General features: G+C 42.5%; 1 protein-coding gene across 2 annotated transcripts in view; it reads right to left on the reverse strand.

Moving 5' to 3' along the window:
- Nucleotides 1–15,500, reverse strand: part of CREB5 (cAMP responsive element binding protein 5) — a gene marked incomplete at its 5' end in the record, with an annotated part of 249,996 nt that overhangs the window by 82,107 nt on the left and 152,389 nt on the right. The window contains one exon of one of the 2 annotated variants that reach the window (XM_084280316.1): nt 14,003–14,049. The exons of the other annotated variant lie outside the window; for it this stretch is intronic. Within the exon in view, the coding sequence (XP_084136442.1) occupies nt 14,003–14,049 (47 nt within the window). Of the gene's footprint in view, nt 1–14,002; nt 14,050–15,500 lie in introns of those variants that run through there. 2 annotated transcript variants of the gene reach the window in all.

Below are 15,500 nucleotides of genomic sequence, written 5' to 3' on the forward strand. Positions count from 1 at the left end.
GTTTGTTCTTTAGCTTGTGGCTATACATCTACTGGGACATCCCCCACCCCTGGAAACCTCGCTTAGCTCCTGGTCTTATTTCCACTGTAGATTTAACCCTAAGCCACAGATAAGCATAGTGTTTGGGGTTTAAAGTTAAGTGTCATTTAGTATCATTTCTGACATCTCCATACATTATAATGAGCTACTTTTTCACAGGGGACTTGGGATCTGATTTTAATTTGTGGTAGGGTTATGGTCACAATAAATGTCTATTTCAGATATTCATGAGAAGTCTCTAACGCAAATGGAAATAGAAAGTGGCTGTTTTCTTGTCGTTTTGAAGCCATGTATGTAAAACACCCAGTACAGATCTGTTCCACATTGAAAACCATTATTGGTCCACCATTGTGCCCTGGCTCCTGCCTTGCATGCTGGCACCCCTGTGCCAAACAGTCTCAGCAGGTTTTATAGCTTGCATAATAAAAGAACAGGTTATGAAACCATTAGCACCTCAGCTGATGCTGCCACAGGGATACCCCTCTGTGTACGTTGTGAAATGTCTCTTTGGCAGCTGGTTGCTTCAGTATCACCATGCAGAGTGGGATGTAAATCAGTATTTTCATGTTCCCAACTTCAGCGTGGGGGGTGGAAGTGTCTCTGGTCCACCTCTAGGCTAAGTCTCCCCATTTACACATGACTAATTCTAGTCATGAAGACCCCTAGGAAGCCCAGATGTCTATAATCACGCTCCCAACCCTACACAGCCAACGCTGCCAAGGACCTGGGCCATGCCTACAGCAGCTGGAAGAGACTTCAGCTGTGTCAAACACCTCCTGTTCCAGCTCCCCTCATCCCGCAGGCAGCCACTGCTAGCAGAGCTTCAGAGCAGCCCAAATGCAGCTGAGGGCTGCCCTCCCCTTGGCTGGAGTCCTGGCTCGGAGCACAACGCACAGCCCACTGGCACTTTCTCCTTTATAAATGCAAGCTCAGGTGAAACTGTGTAAGTTCAAGCAGCTGAAGCTAAACTGGGTTGCTCTTCCAGAGGAGAATCCATGTCCTCAAAAGAAAGAAATAAAATCCACTGCCAGTCACTGAGCAAAGCGTCTAGGGCTCTTTGGGTGTTCCTCATTCCAACCTTGAGACCTTTCTTGCAAGGTTCAGAAATAGTTATGAACCTTCCCCTTGCACAACCATGATCTAGTCTGAGGACGTTTGGTACCCCTAAAAATTCTAAGAAACTGAATCTAAGAAAAAGGAAAGTTGTGCGACTTAAGGGAAAGCATCTGCACCAGGCAGGGAGGGGAACTTCTTGGAGGCAGTGAAATTTTACTAGCTTCAGTCACCCAGGGGTCTGGTCCACCGGTATTTGCAAAACTGAATCCAGTCAGCTTTACCACCTGCGTGAGATAGAGCACCCACAGAAAGGACCTGTGTCAGGTTCCTGAGCATTAAGTAAAGCTAGCTTGAGTTGCTGTCTTTCTGAATCAATGCACCGGGTCATGATTTAAGTAATTGAGGCACTGGGGCTTTTTAAAGCAGAGTAAGTAAATAGCTAAGCTTGATGTGATATAAAAAGCACCACAACAGAAAGGAGAACTTAATGTAGTAATGAAAATCACTTACCCTTAATCATCCCTGAGACAGTGTTTTTACAACGCTATTTGATTTATTCAACTAGCAAACATGCCTCCTTTGACTTTTCTAATAACAGGCCATCTTAGCCATGCTTGTTGGGATTTGAGTTTGGTGGTTTTTAATCATCATCCCATGTGCATTATTTAAATGTCTTTGATGCCTTTTCTTTAAAAGAATTTGTTAAGCAATAAATCATATTTATTTTCAAAGAAGAGAAAAAAAAAATGCCCCCAAAAAGCCAAACAACCCCAATCATTACTGGCAAAGTTTGCAAAAATAAGAGGCTTGCTCACAGGTGTGTAACCAACATTGCACATTTCTAGAGCACATTATCGCTTTAAAGACTTACTGAAGCCCACATTCATTGCTGCTGACAAGTGTGCCACTTAGGGTACGAGGCTGTATGAAAGGCTGTGTGCTGTGTGATTTACGATGGTGCCCTTATGCTACATAGGAAGGACTGTAAACTACCTGTGCTCTGCCGAGCAGCACCACGCTTCCCCTTGCATGGAAGGGCCTCAGCTTTTGGAAAAGCTGGACAATTTCTCAAGTGAGTACACTCTTGTGACACTGAGGCTAGCCAGACCACAAACTATTTTATTATGTTGTGCAAAAACCTATGTGCAAAAAAACCCCCTCTTTAATTAAGATAGAGCAACCAGCACTGCGGTTGTAATTACCTTGGACTGCTTTACCCACGGGCATAATGAAATAAAATTGGGCCCTCTATATTTTTGTTTTTAAACTAAGTAAACCCAAATTAATTTATTCAACTCAAACCAGACAGGTTTCTCTTTAAAAGGAAGGCCTATATGGTTGGAGGGGCTGGTGCAGGAGGCAGAGTGACATGCAATGATGACTGTGAACTGCAAACTCCTGGCAAAACATTTGGCTTGCCATTGGTCCGTGGCCAGTATTTTCCTTTGTTAATGAATCCCACATCTTTTCTAAGTTAAGCATTTTTTCTTCTCCCTCCTGATTTTATTTGAAACATATTTTAAATATTTTTGTTTTTATGACGTTGTGGAATACGATACAGCCCCCTCCTAACCCTGAATATGGAAAAATCAATTAAAAATCTGACATTAGGAGCTATGATACAAACATTTGGTTCAACTGCCCAAACTTTTTTGTTGTTTTTTTTTAAAGCAAGATACCAAGGATCAGCACAAAGAGAAATAACCAAACGAGAACCCCACATTACTGGATAGAAATGATACCAACTGGAAGTGTATCACAGCCAGAATGAACCTTGCTACTCACCAAATACAAAAGCCCTGCAAATTTGACAGGTTTTGACAGGCTTCCTCTTAGACTTAGGATTACATATTTTCCATTTGTGTTATTTTCAGAGGATAATGTTCATTTAAAAAAAAAAGAAAAGACATCCTGATTGATGTGTTTAATATTTAACACACACCAAAGGACCTTCATTTTATGGCTTAAAGAATGCAACCTTAAAATGGAGTTTTATAGGCTTCCTCATTAACTTCAGACTCTTCCCCGAACAAAATAGAAGAAAAAAAAAATTGAGGACTTTCCCATCAGAGCAGAAACATGATTTTCAAATGCAGTGAACATTTTTGGCATCCAATCATACCTGCCCTGCTGACCACCAGTCCTCAGGACTATGTGACAATGAAAATCCTTCCAGCTCCCTCTTGTAGTTCAAATCATCAAAAAAACAGGCAGATAAAATAGTAAGTCACTGAAACCCCAGGGAAAGCAGGCACCAACCTGAAGATTTAACTCTTTAGGTCACTACACACAAGGTTCCACTGAAATGAAAAGAAGCCCTTTCCCAGAGGTCTTGCAAGACTAGAAGCGGTGTTACAGGCAGCTTAAAGCAGAGAGTTATTTTTAACTTGTCACTGGCAAGAAAACAAGGGTTTTTTCAATCCTCTTCTATGGACATCTAGTCTCCGATCCTGCAAGCATCCCGCTACATGAATTTACATGCCCTCCTTTAATATTCGTGAGCCTTACAAACCTGACAAGATTTCTTCAGCCACTGTAACTCAGCTAGTTTGACCAGTGGCAGAGTTAACCAAGGTATAGCACAGGGCACTGCCGGCCCTCCAGAGCTCACTGGGAGAGGACAAAGATACACTAGGGAAAAAATGAAGGTGCAAAAGCCTTTTTTGCACTAAGCCCCTTACTTTTCATAGCATGAATGGTGCTGTGCTCATGTGAAAAATGATGAAAAGCATTTTCTGGAGTCTCCTGATATCACTCAGACTCCAAAGTTGTATGATAGAGACTTCAATTATCTATAGAGTATGTTCAAATTAAGTGTACCCCATATCACAGTGAATTCACTTGCATCGTAACAGTCATGATTTATGCAGAAAACTGCAGTCAGGCTCAAAAGCTAGAGCTGGATTTATTTTTCCCCAGTCAAATAGAAAATTTACCAGAAGCAGCACTTCCAGGTTTACCGAAGTTATTAACTTTGCTAATAAGTTACATTTAATAAATCTTGTAAGTGGAGAAGAACAGACATTTAGAAAAGTAGAGTTTTTAGCATTTCTAAATGTTCCAGTTGGAAATGTCATACTAATTTGGAAATTTACCTAGCTCATTTTAAAAAGTTAATTCTTTTGTAAATCTGAATTCTTTTCATTTGCAGAGTAATGAAAAAAATAAGTGATACTGAGTTTACCTAAATTACTATTCTTTATTTCAGTCACCAAGTCAACAGCTTTGTCTCTGACACACAATCAGTTAGTTATCTCTCATTTCCCACAAATACACCAATGACACAAAAGAAACCTTAAATCTGTCAGTCTTTCTTCATTTCCTGCTCTATTAAAAATGACCCAATGCTCCAACTCTCTCCTCTTCGAATCCAGGACTATGTTTTCTCTCCTAGATTTTTCCTAACTGATTTTAACAGCTAGTTAGGAAACTGAACATCAATGTCCATGTATTAATGAAAAACAGAATGAACACTGATTATTTTCAAAACTATCTTACTTCAAGACTGATTAGATTCGTTAAGAAATTAACTGGGTAGGAATGCTGTTTTCAAGGCAAAGGGAAAACAGCATATTCTTCAGGAAAGTATTGGTCTTTTCGCTTTGTTTTCCAAGGGGATTAGCTCTTCCAGCCAGGAAGTTTTTACCACATGTCCAGATGCAGTGATTTGCTCCCGGTCCGACAGTGGTACAAAATCATCTTTGACATTTACCGAAGCGTCAGGCACAGCACTTTAAAAGGGCAAAGCTTGTCTTGATCACAAGAAAAGAGGATGCACACAAGGTGAATGCATGACAGTAAAGAATGTGCCAGCGGCGTAGCGAGAGCCAGGCTGTATGGTCTAGGACTGAGCTTCTTGAAACTTCATAAACATGAACAATATCCTGCTCTAAGCCTTTTAGCTCCAGACAAATAGAAGATTGAGTCGGCATCACTGCACAGGCTTTTGTCAGTGAGAAGCCACAGTCAGTGACTGTTCCTCAGTCTTTAAATAATATATTATTATTATTTTCCAATAATAAAATAACTGAACATGCAGAAGGGCAAAGCATGGTTTTCCATGTGTTATTAGTGAAAGCATACTGGATAGTCATTAGTTAATGGACAAATATGAAAGCAGGATAAGGTATACAGAGAGTTCATTGCAAAAAGGCATTAATGTGCCATTACTTTTATAGTGGGAACAGCTTTTGCTAGCTAAGTTCCTGTAAAACATACCTTTGAGCTTACAGGGATATTAGCAAATGGATCCCTCACAAGATTTGTCCACTAGTTTTGCAAAACATGCTGAAAATTACCACCGAAGACCAAAAGTTTTGTTTGTTCTGGTTTATTTCCCCTATTTTAGTAAAAGAAAAAGGGGAAGAAAGAAAGTGGTGCTTTAAACAGCTGACTGGGCTGGAAATATCTCAGAGATTGATTTTCTAATTGCATTTTAGAATTGTCTTGCAATTCTTGACTATAAGCAGAGAACACAGATACTTAGTTGAGGAGGGAGTAAGACTTCATTCAGCTGTTTATAAACTGAGAAGATATTTGGCTTCGCTTTGCCTCACATTTCAGCCAAAACCGGCTGGTTGCCAGGATTCTTATTCTATCTTTGCATGTTTATCAGGCATTTCCTAAAACTTAGGTGACCATGGCTGACAGCATGGTGGGAAAGATAGGAAACAAAGCACCTTGAAGTGTAATTCATGCACTCCCCAGCAGCAGCAATTCAAAATCCGCAGTAATACCTCCTACATGAAGTGCATACATTCTTTAGTTCTGAAAACAAGGTGGACACTTGCAGGCACAGGATATACTTGAGATGACATTATGTTCTTATCTCACCGTTTGCTTTTCTTATTGCTTTTTCCTCATCAAAATTCTTCCTGCTTCCCTAGCCTGTACAGATAGCCGGCACTGCCATCTCTACCCGGTGCGGGACCAGAGAGCAGTGTCAGTCAGAAGCACTCCTGAAGGTCACCATGTCCAACCTCCTGCTCCAAGCAGGGCTAAATGCAATATCAGAGCAGGCTTCTGGGGGCCTTCTCTAGACAGAGGGTGAAAATCTCCAGCTATGCAGACCGCACCACGTCTCTGCAACCTGTTGCTATGCTGTGCCTTGCTCCTCTTGCGGCAGCCTTTCTTTCTTTAGGTCCCATAGGAATTTCTCTCACTGAAACTTGTGACTGATGTCTTTGTGCTGCAAAGGTGGGCAGATGCTGCCTGTAACTACCCTATAAGTAGCAGAAGGCTGCAATTAGAATCTCCCCCCTTAGACATCACTTCCCAGGCTAAGTAAACTGAGTTCTCCTGTTCTCTGCTTCTCTTGATACTCTCTCCCTTCGTCCTAGGGAAGATAGCAGTGATGACATCTGTCCTCCATGGAACTCACCTACCTTCTGCTGCAGTGCCATAAGTTTTTGCAGGCTCACCCAGGAACATGCGTGCAGTTTTGGGGTGCCCATTTGCTTGGAGCTATTCAATAGCCTAAAGAGATTTCTTCCTAGACTGCCAACAATTCTGGCTGGGTGCAGAGACTTTTTTATTCTCCCCACAACAGAGATGATCTTTCTAAGTCCCCTGGGGATTTTTTGGGCGAACCCAAATATGTGACCGTGAGCCAATCAGTTAATTATTATATCTAATGTTTGTCCTATTTGATAATTACTGAGCGCAAGAGACACATGCCAATGCAGATAAGCCACCAAAACCCAGCGCCCTTGTGCTCAGCGCTGCATGGGGAAGCCATGGACTCATACCTTTCCTACATCCAGTTCAATCTGATCTGCACTCTAAAAAGTTTTCTTATTGGAGCATCGCGTCTTTAAAAGAAGTCTCCCTGAGATGAAGAACTATCTTTTATGAAGAAAAAAAAAAAAAAAAAAGAAAGGAAAAAACCCCTCAGCACCAGGTGAGACCAAAGTTTAAAACTCTGGAATGTAACATATGCAATTGCCAGAGTGTTGCTGCCTGCTTTATCGTTTGCTACTCTTCACACTTTCCGGGCATTTTCCCACAGAAAATAGAACTATTTAGAAGAGACACTGGCACTCACACAGGAAATAAAATATACAAAGCTTAATCTTTCAGTGTACAGCAAGTGAGAAACTGTTTTTCAAGACCTTTTTAAAACAAGAACAAGAATACTTCTCAATAAAAAAAAACAATTACCAATCTAGAAAGGAAAGCATTTTCTCTTGAAACAACTCCCAATTTCCCTCTAAACAATTGTTACCTGTCAAAAGCTCATTATTGAACCTTGCTGGGAACTTTTCAATCAGCCACATTTCACTTTTCTAAACAGATCTTTATAAATCCATGATTTTCCAACTCTATAGTAAATTTTTTTGTGTGTAACATGGATTTATTTTCTCACCATATTTTTATAAATGTTGCTGGTAAGGTTTTGTACTTTTCCTGAAGTATGCTGCAGCTCTTTCATAGGGAACTACAAATTCTTGTCAAAACAGTTTAAACTAAAAATGAATTACTAAAAGGGAATACGTTCCATATTGTTTGTTTATTCAACACATTAAGATATCAACTGAACTGTAGTAGATTCATCAAGTTTTGCTCTGAATGGAAAAAGTTCCATACTGCGCAAGATGAGCAAGTAAAAAAAACAACCCAAACACTCATTGATGTAGAACAATATTCCCCTTTTAACTCTTGTTTAAATTTTTTTGCCCAGGACTTTATTTCTCATTCTGAAAAAATGTGAAATCTGAAGTTGAGCTGAGGGGTGCTATGACAATCTCCATTTCAAAGACACTGTCATTCAAATGTGTATACCTACATCACTGCCCTAAGTCATGCAACTTGGGATCTCATTGATGTGATAAATTCTCAAATATACTGGGACACACACATGCATACACTATATACACACACACACACATGTAAGAGAATGGCTACAAGAGGTACTTGTCAACACTGGATTCTAATGGCAAGGAATCTGCTGGTTCAGGCAATCCATAAACTGAACCTAATTTAGTCTTTATTTTGATTTTTCAGGCAATCTTATTTCTACATGGATATACAAAAGCAACTCACTTATTCAAAGTATGTCAGAAAAGTAAAAAATACTCAGAGCAATGAGAATTCCTGCAGTCCTGTAAGTGACAGGGCAAGAGAAACACAGCTCACGTCCTTAGCTGCAGTGAAAGAAAAGTTCTCTTCGATCTGTAAACCAAATGACAACAAAGAACACAGTACTGGAAAGTTTTTACGTGATACTGAGTGCCTTCAAACTGAGGTCAAGGGAGGATCTGGTCTAGTAAGTTTTTTTTTCTGTTCTTGTTTTTAAGACTCACTTTGGAAAAAAAATAGCTCATGTTAAAGCTGATATATAAAATTACTGGTGCTGATGGGCTTTTCCAGCATGGTAAAACATTCTGCTGCTGTTATTTGTGACAGGGCTTGTGATAACTAGTTGGCCTTTACAGAAAAGAAAACAAACTTTTATTATTATTTTTGCTGCTGCTAATGGGCACAGATTTATTGATCTCCAGAAAACAGTGCCCATCTGAAACACATTGCCCATATTCTTTATGGTCATGGAGCAGCACAAGAGCTGTAGAGATCTGCAGTAAAACCCTCCACCTTGTTATTTATATGAATACATCTTGTATTCATACTAATAAAGAGCTTTAATATGTTTGACTAGTGGCTGCAATTTGCAAAACATCCTGTGATTCTCTCAAGTGGAAGATATCATGTTAAAATAAAGACAACCACAAAAATACAGCTCATGCGGATCTGAGACACTACAATTCTCACTCTCAACTAGTAGTTTTTAGCAAAGCAATAGTTGGCTTTATGACAATGTGCAGAAATCTTTCTGTAAATTAAGGTTAGATGTTTTCAGTACAGTTATTCATTTTAACATAGAATGCTGATGCTAGAAGGAAACATCAGGACATGAAATGAAGAATGGCAGTGGGGATGGAAGAAACAGTGTTCTATTAAGCAAATGATACTTTCCTGGCTCCGTGAGGATACAAAAGGCCTGAAAAGCAAAATGTGTGTTACTGGGGCTGAAAATAATTCATGCCATTTGACAATCAAGGCTTTAAAATTATGTTTGGAGGAAGTGGAGATGGAAGATGGCAAGCACCCCAACACAGAAATTCCATGCCACGTTTAAAAACAAACAGAAGCACTCACGTAGAGAGGAAACCACCCGTTAATAAATATCCAAGGTTCATCAGTCTCTGGGTTTACTGTGGCTGAATAGTTTTTCGGGGGTGGGCACATCCTAAAGCTAGAGATGTTGAAAAATACATGGGTGCTCAAAGGAATGAAAAGAGGATAGATTTACGGACTTTATCCAGAGCCTGTGAAGGCAGCACTCACATTCACTGTAACAGCTTTGGACCAGGTTCAACATCCAGACGTAGTCCTCCCTCACTAGAATTGGCTGGTAACGTTGGAAACTGGGCAAGGTACCCCACCCATAAACAGAACACTCAGGGAGAGCATACTAGTAAGAAACAAATAGTTTGTCTCTTTGAGAAGATTAGGGGTTGTGTCTCCTACATGTTCACCCTCTGAGACAATAAAATTAAGGTTACAGTAAGGTAGTATCTCTGAGGCAATCAAAGGAGGATTGCCACAGGAACGAGGAGCAAGAGGATATAGGGTTCCTTCAATTTTCCCATTGAAAATGGAAGAAACGAGTAAGCGATGGGGTACAGAAAGCCACTAGCAGATGGATGCAGTGTTTCCATCAGCTCCTTTCTCTGGGATCACATAAGTAGGAAGGGCAATAGAAAGGAAATACAAACAGGAGCATGGAAAGAGAGAGCTCCACTACAGGAATTGCCACATCATCTAGGTGGAAGATGGAGATATGCAAGTCCATTTACAGGAGAAGGAGAGCATAAACACAGTTAAGTGGATATTAATGAACGCTAAACAAGGATGGCAAGCCCGCTCTGAACTTACAAATCACATCCGCATTAATACCAAATGAGTTCATTAAGATTAACATTATTATGATGAGTATCAAAGGGATTAAAAGAGATTATGGCAAATAAGAGAGTCAGATAGGAATGAGATGTAATTACCTTCATATCTGGTTTATCTATAGCTGCAGAGAAAGACCCAGCATTTACTTCACACTGGAGGAACCTAACTCACATTTTCATCTGAAGCATAATTTTCGACAAAGCTGATCTCAACATTTTGGGCTGAACATGGCCCAGGCATGTGCAGGGCGAGCAAAAGGGTGGGAAGGTGAGCAGAGACAGGGAAGGGCAGAGGAGGCATGCTCCTGCACCAATACCCTCACCCAAGTGTAGGAAACAACTTCATATCCTTCATGTTCAAAAGGTATTGCGAAGCCAGTCCTGTCACCATCTCTGCCCAACAACTGGCCTGCTCTGACCTCAGCACTCTCCACCCCAACTCAGAATACTTAATCAGGCTTCACAAAATTCAGACAAGTCTTCCAGAAGTGCTAAAGGAAAATAGTTTCACCACAGAGCTAGAAAAACTGAGGAATCTAGGGGCAGAGGGGTCACATTCAGTGAAATAAAAATAACCTCTTTGATTTTTACCTCTTGCGTTTATACCACAGTTGCAGAGCCAATTCTTTTGTGCATGCAGAGACGAGCTAAGGAGCACCAAATTACGGCTTAAAATCACACAGCTTATAGAGCAGATATTCTGCCAACGCACACATTCAATGATGCGGGCGGAAATGTTACTTGGGATCTTGGTGGGGAAAATTTACTGGGACACTTCCAGCCTGGCTCTGCTCTAGGCAGCTTGCTTCTCTTCACAGGCCGACTGCGCGCAGCCGGCTTTCCAGTGCAAACATCACTTCCCAGCTCTGGTGTGTTTGGCCTCTGGTTTGTTTGACAGGTTACATGTGCTTCTGAATATATCTTCTGATGCTCATTTTCAGAGTGCTGTTAAACATTTCTCTTGGCTGCTGTTTAAAAATTAGGTCCCCACAGATATCATCCTTTAGTACGAAAATCCTCTTGCCAGAAGGCCCGGCTTCAAATGTGTTGAAGTCGACTGTCAGAGCTGTTGACCTCTGACCATGGAACTGTAAGTCCACAGGCATACCTGCACAGTGGCTCCAAGGTGGTGCAAGATGAACAGCTAGCACTGGAAGAATCCAAAATGGGCAGCTACTTGCATGTTTTTTGTCATCCAAGATGAATGTATATTTTCAAAAGCACCTGACAAGCATAAACAGAGCTGACTGGCTCTCATCAGGACAGTTATACCTTATTAATTGTTTGCTTTATTGCCTCAATAGGAGATATACATACACACACATACGTACACATAAGGCATTTAAAATTGCAACTTTGTGAAAGAAGCCTTTAAAACTGTTGCAGATTTTTTTCAGTGGTGCTGCATTGAAATAAATTTAAGCAGCATAAGTACATTGTATCTTAGAGTTATAACGCACTTCTGGATATGAAGAAGGATTTACATCTTTACACCCTCTACCTAACTTCACCAAGCACAGATCAACAGGGTGGAGAAGTAGTTGCTTTGTGAAAGTCACGAGCAGAAGGCAGGGTCAACAGTCAGTCCGGAATGACTAAAGCACTGTGATATTCTCTTTTGCTGCCCTCCCAGCCAGGTGAAATGTTAATAGCTAGTACCAGACAGGGGAGACTCTAATCCCCTGTGGAACGCAACACGATGTCCAAAGACCTCCAGGCCACACTGCACAGCGTATTTTGGATGTGTTTTTATAAGAGAAGCATCAAGGATGCATTTCTACATAGGCAAAGACGGAGTGTGACAGTCTGTTATCCTCTGCCCAGTATCTTGCCAACATGGCTAGACACCATCCTAGGACAACACTGACAGTCTTTTCCCACAGAAAGTCTCCAGCCAGAAAAGGCCGGAAGGGAAAGAGTGAAGACAAGTCTACCCCAGCATCTGAAGCAGGCAGGCAAAGGAAGAATCTATTCTGCCTTACTGTGATGGTCCGTGGAGCTGCACTTCCCAACATTTCTAGGAGAAAATATGAGTCAGAAATCCTACGGGAACTCCTGCAGCAGCACAGCTCCCTCCACAACCCACACATCCTCAACAGAGCACTGCGCAATCTAATCCATATGGTATATCTGCACTGCAACGTGGGCCAGAGCCGGGTGCGGCCTTACGTTAGGCTCTCAAATGATAAAAGTTTGGCACATGAGCAATTGTTTGTGCTTGAGCAGTCGTCTGAGGAGCCTGGAAATCAGGGCATTTAGGAAAACCTATGAGTAAAGTACAGGGACATAACAGCTGGACACAAGATGGCTTTCCGTCCCTACCTGAGGGAAGGAAAGGCAGTGGCTGGTCAGAGACTCGCTTTGTTCAGTCTGAGATAGGGAGGTTTTGCCACCACCACCAAACAATGCTGTTAGGTATTTTGCTCAGTCAAGCCCCCATGCAGGCTGTAAAAAAAAATGACCAAAGCCTCAAGAGTGTGTTTAAGTCTGTCTTTAGTTAGCCAAGCAAATTTTTGGTCCACTGCTGATACAGTGGACACCAGTGCTTCCTTCTGAGAGAAAAATTCCCTGGATGGGGCACTTCCAAAACCAGTATCGTAACAGCAGACAGTTCTTGACACAGAAACCTGATGCAGAACTCCCCTGAGAAGAATGGGTATCCTGAGGACACCAACACACACCTGGTAACTCACATTCATCCAACATCTAAACACAAGCAGCATCTGAGCAGGGGCTCAGTCAGTGTTAAACTCCGCATGGTCCACCCTGAGAGTAATGTACTAATAGCGAATTTGGGGAAAAGGTACCTTTTTCCCTCCCTCCCGATTTAGAGGCTGTCAGGTGGGTGGAAAAAAAAGACTAAAAGTTCCGTGAGGAGACAGATGGATTTAGTAAGACAAGCACAGTACTCTGTCCTGCAAAGGAAACCCACGTGGGCAGATGCTCCAACTCCCAACCTGAGCCATGACAAGAAGGGATCTGCCATGCGGGGTCAGGACCTCAGTGGTCCCAGCGACAGTGAGAGAGCAGCCCATCAAACAAGCAACGAGCCCAGGGCAATCTAAGGCTCCAAACGCTTCTGACAAGTGTTAGGGACGAAACGCCAAGGCTCCGCAGGATGAGCGCTGCACACTGGCTCCCTTAAATACTTTATTTTCTACAGCGAATTCCCAACAGTAGGAGCTTTTACTCACTCTGCTAGGCAGAGGCTGAGCCACTCTCTTCGTACAGTTTCAAATTCACCAGCTACACTTGAACCACCCCTTTTTGCTTTTGCCTTTCTCTTTTCTTTTTGCTTTTGCCAGGCTCTTTGTGAAAGAGACACCCAGTTTCAAACCATTTAAAAAATATCAAAAAAACCCCAGTGGAAAATAATTTGCAGCTGTGATAATATCACATTTTTTTAAATACCATAATATAGTTTTACTTTTAATAATAAAAGATAAAAAAGGGGAGTCTGTGAATAATTAGAGAGTGCAGTCTGAAGCCAGTTACAGTCACTGCAATTGATAATAAACTTAAAGCCCCTTGACAGCAGGTAAATGCTTTGCAACCCTGACCCCCTTCCTCTCACATTACTTAACAACCCTGCAGTTCCAGCATTACATCACCGTCCAAGCGATTGGTTCCTGCGTTTTAACTCTCTCCCTGTCTCCTCCGATTAGGAGCAACACAATGATGGGGGGAGGAAAGAAAAAAAAAACCAAAACACAACAAACCACCAAACTTCTGTCAAGTTTGCTGTGCTCTTTGTTTGGGTTTGGTTTGGTCGGAAACCCGCTTCTGCTGCTGAGAGTCGAGGTTACGCGCACCAGAAAACAAACTCTGTCGAAGTGGAAGAGAGAGTGGGAAAGGGGGACTAGGGAGGGGAGGAGGAGAGGAGGAGGAAGGCGAGGGGGGAGAAAAAAGTATAGAGAAATCAGAAAAGGAAAAGAAAATTAAAAACAAACCTCATGGACATCACTGAGCCTGAATTCCCTGCTGAGGTGCAGAACATGAGAGCCCTGGAATGAGTGTATGTAGAACTTGAGCCAAAGCTTAACTAGCCCGAGTGAGTCATATCCTTCCCATTTGATTCCCGTCCAAATGATGATGTAATGCTCTGGCCCTCTCCCTCGCTCACTCTGCTCCGCTCCCTACACTACCTCCCTCCTCCCCTTTTCTCCTTTTTAGCTCAGTGCTGGTGAAGTCACCATTTAAATCTGGCAGAGCTGAAGCAAAAACTTCAATGTAACCAAAACAGCCCCAGGCCAAGTTCCAGACGTACTGAGACTCGGTGGTGCAATTGCCATTGGAAACGAGTAAACAGAGAGAGAAACAGTGCCGCCTCTGAAGGGCCTGCGCAGCTGCCCGCCGGATCGCAGGAAAGCCCAGCCACCGGGCTGACATGATTGACTGGGCTGATCACAGAAGGCGTTACACAAAAGCACGGCCCGGGCTGCTGGGAAAGAAGATCGAGACGGGGACGAGGAGGGCAGCGGGGGGAGCCGAGGAGCGGGCGCGGGAGGATGAAGAGCGCCCGCTTTCGCCGCTCGTACCGCTGGAGCGGGGTTTCTCCGCCTCAGCGCCGCGGGGCTGGAGTCGAGCCCCGCGGTTGTGAGCGATAAACAGGGGGCTGGTTCCACGGCACGCCTGCAAACGTACAGGTGCGAGGCGCTTGCTTTCTCCGCGAACCGAAAAGTGCCCGAAAAGCCCCGAGCCGGACAGCGCTGCCAGCTCAGGAGCCGGCTCGATAGCTGCGGTGCTGCTGCTACACCCACCCTGCCTGTAAAGCAGTGCCCTTCTGGCGCTTACCTCCCAAGGCAGACATTCGCTCTTTATTTTATTTAATTTTTTTTAAGGCCAGAGAGTGTTTCCAAGAGGACCTTGCAATAATTTTTCGCGTGCGCAGCCACAAGCGATGGTGGTGCGAAGCTCTCGGCTGCATCCTGTTGCAGCCTCTTAGGTCCCCCTGATGTTAAATAAATGCCTGCAGGAACCGTGGATGAAATGCCTCCCGTGTCCTCCCACACAGAAGTTGTTTTCACTTTTCATCACTCAAAATTAAGTGTAGTAAACACGGTACAAAGCAGTTGCTCCACAAAAGAATGCAAAGCCTAATTAGTAACACTAACAATAACAATAACAACAACAATAACAACAAATAATGTCTAAGCACGCATATCATCCCTCGGCAATCCACAGACTAACAGTTTCAATGTCAAACTGCAGAGACATAAACACCTGAAACACTGAACTCCTTTCTCTGTAGATGAACTTTGGCGTATTTTATAAAGTCACATCACCCCATCTCTCAGAGTGAAATTCAGTTTTCTGACACTCAGACAGTACCTATCCCCCCAAATTCAGAAAACAATGGGAAAGCATCAAAGCCAATGTGTTTGATTCCTTATGATGATGTGAGTTTATGGAAAAACAATTTCTATTGCCAAGGAGCATTTTACCAAA

Source organism: Gallinula chloropus, assembly GCF_964237585.1.
Source record: "Gallinula chloropus genome assembly, chromosome: 2".
NCBI classification, from domain to species: domain Eukaryota; kingdom Metazoa; phylum Chordata; class Aves; order Gruiformes; family Rallidae; genus Gallinula; species Gallinula chloropus.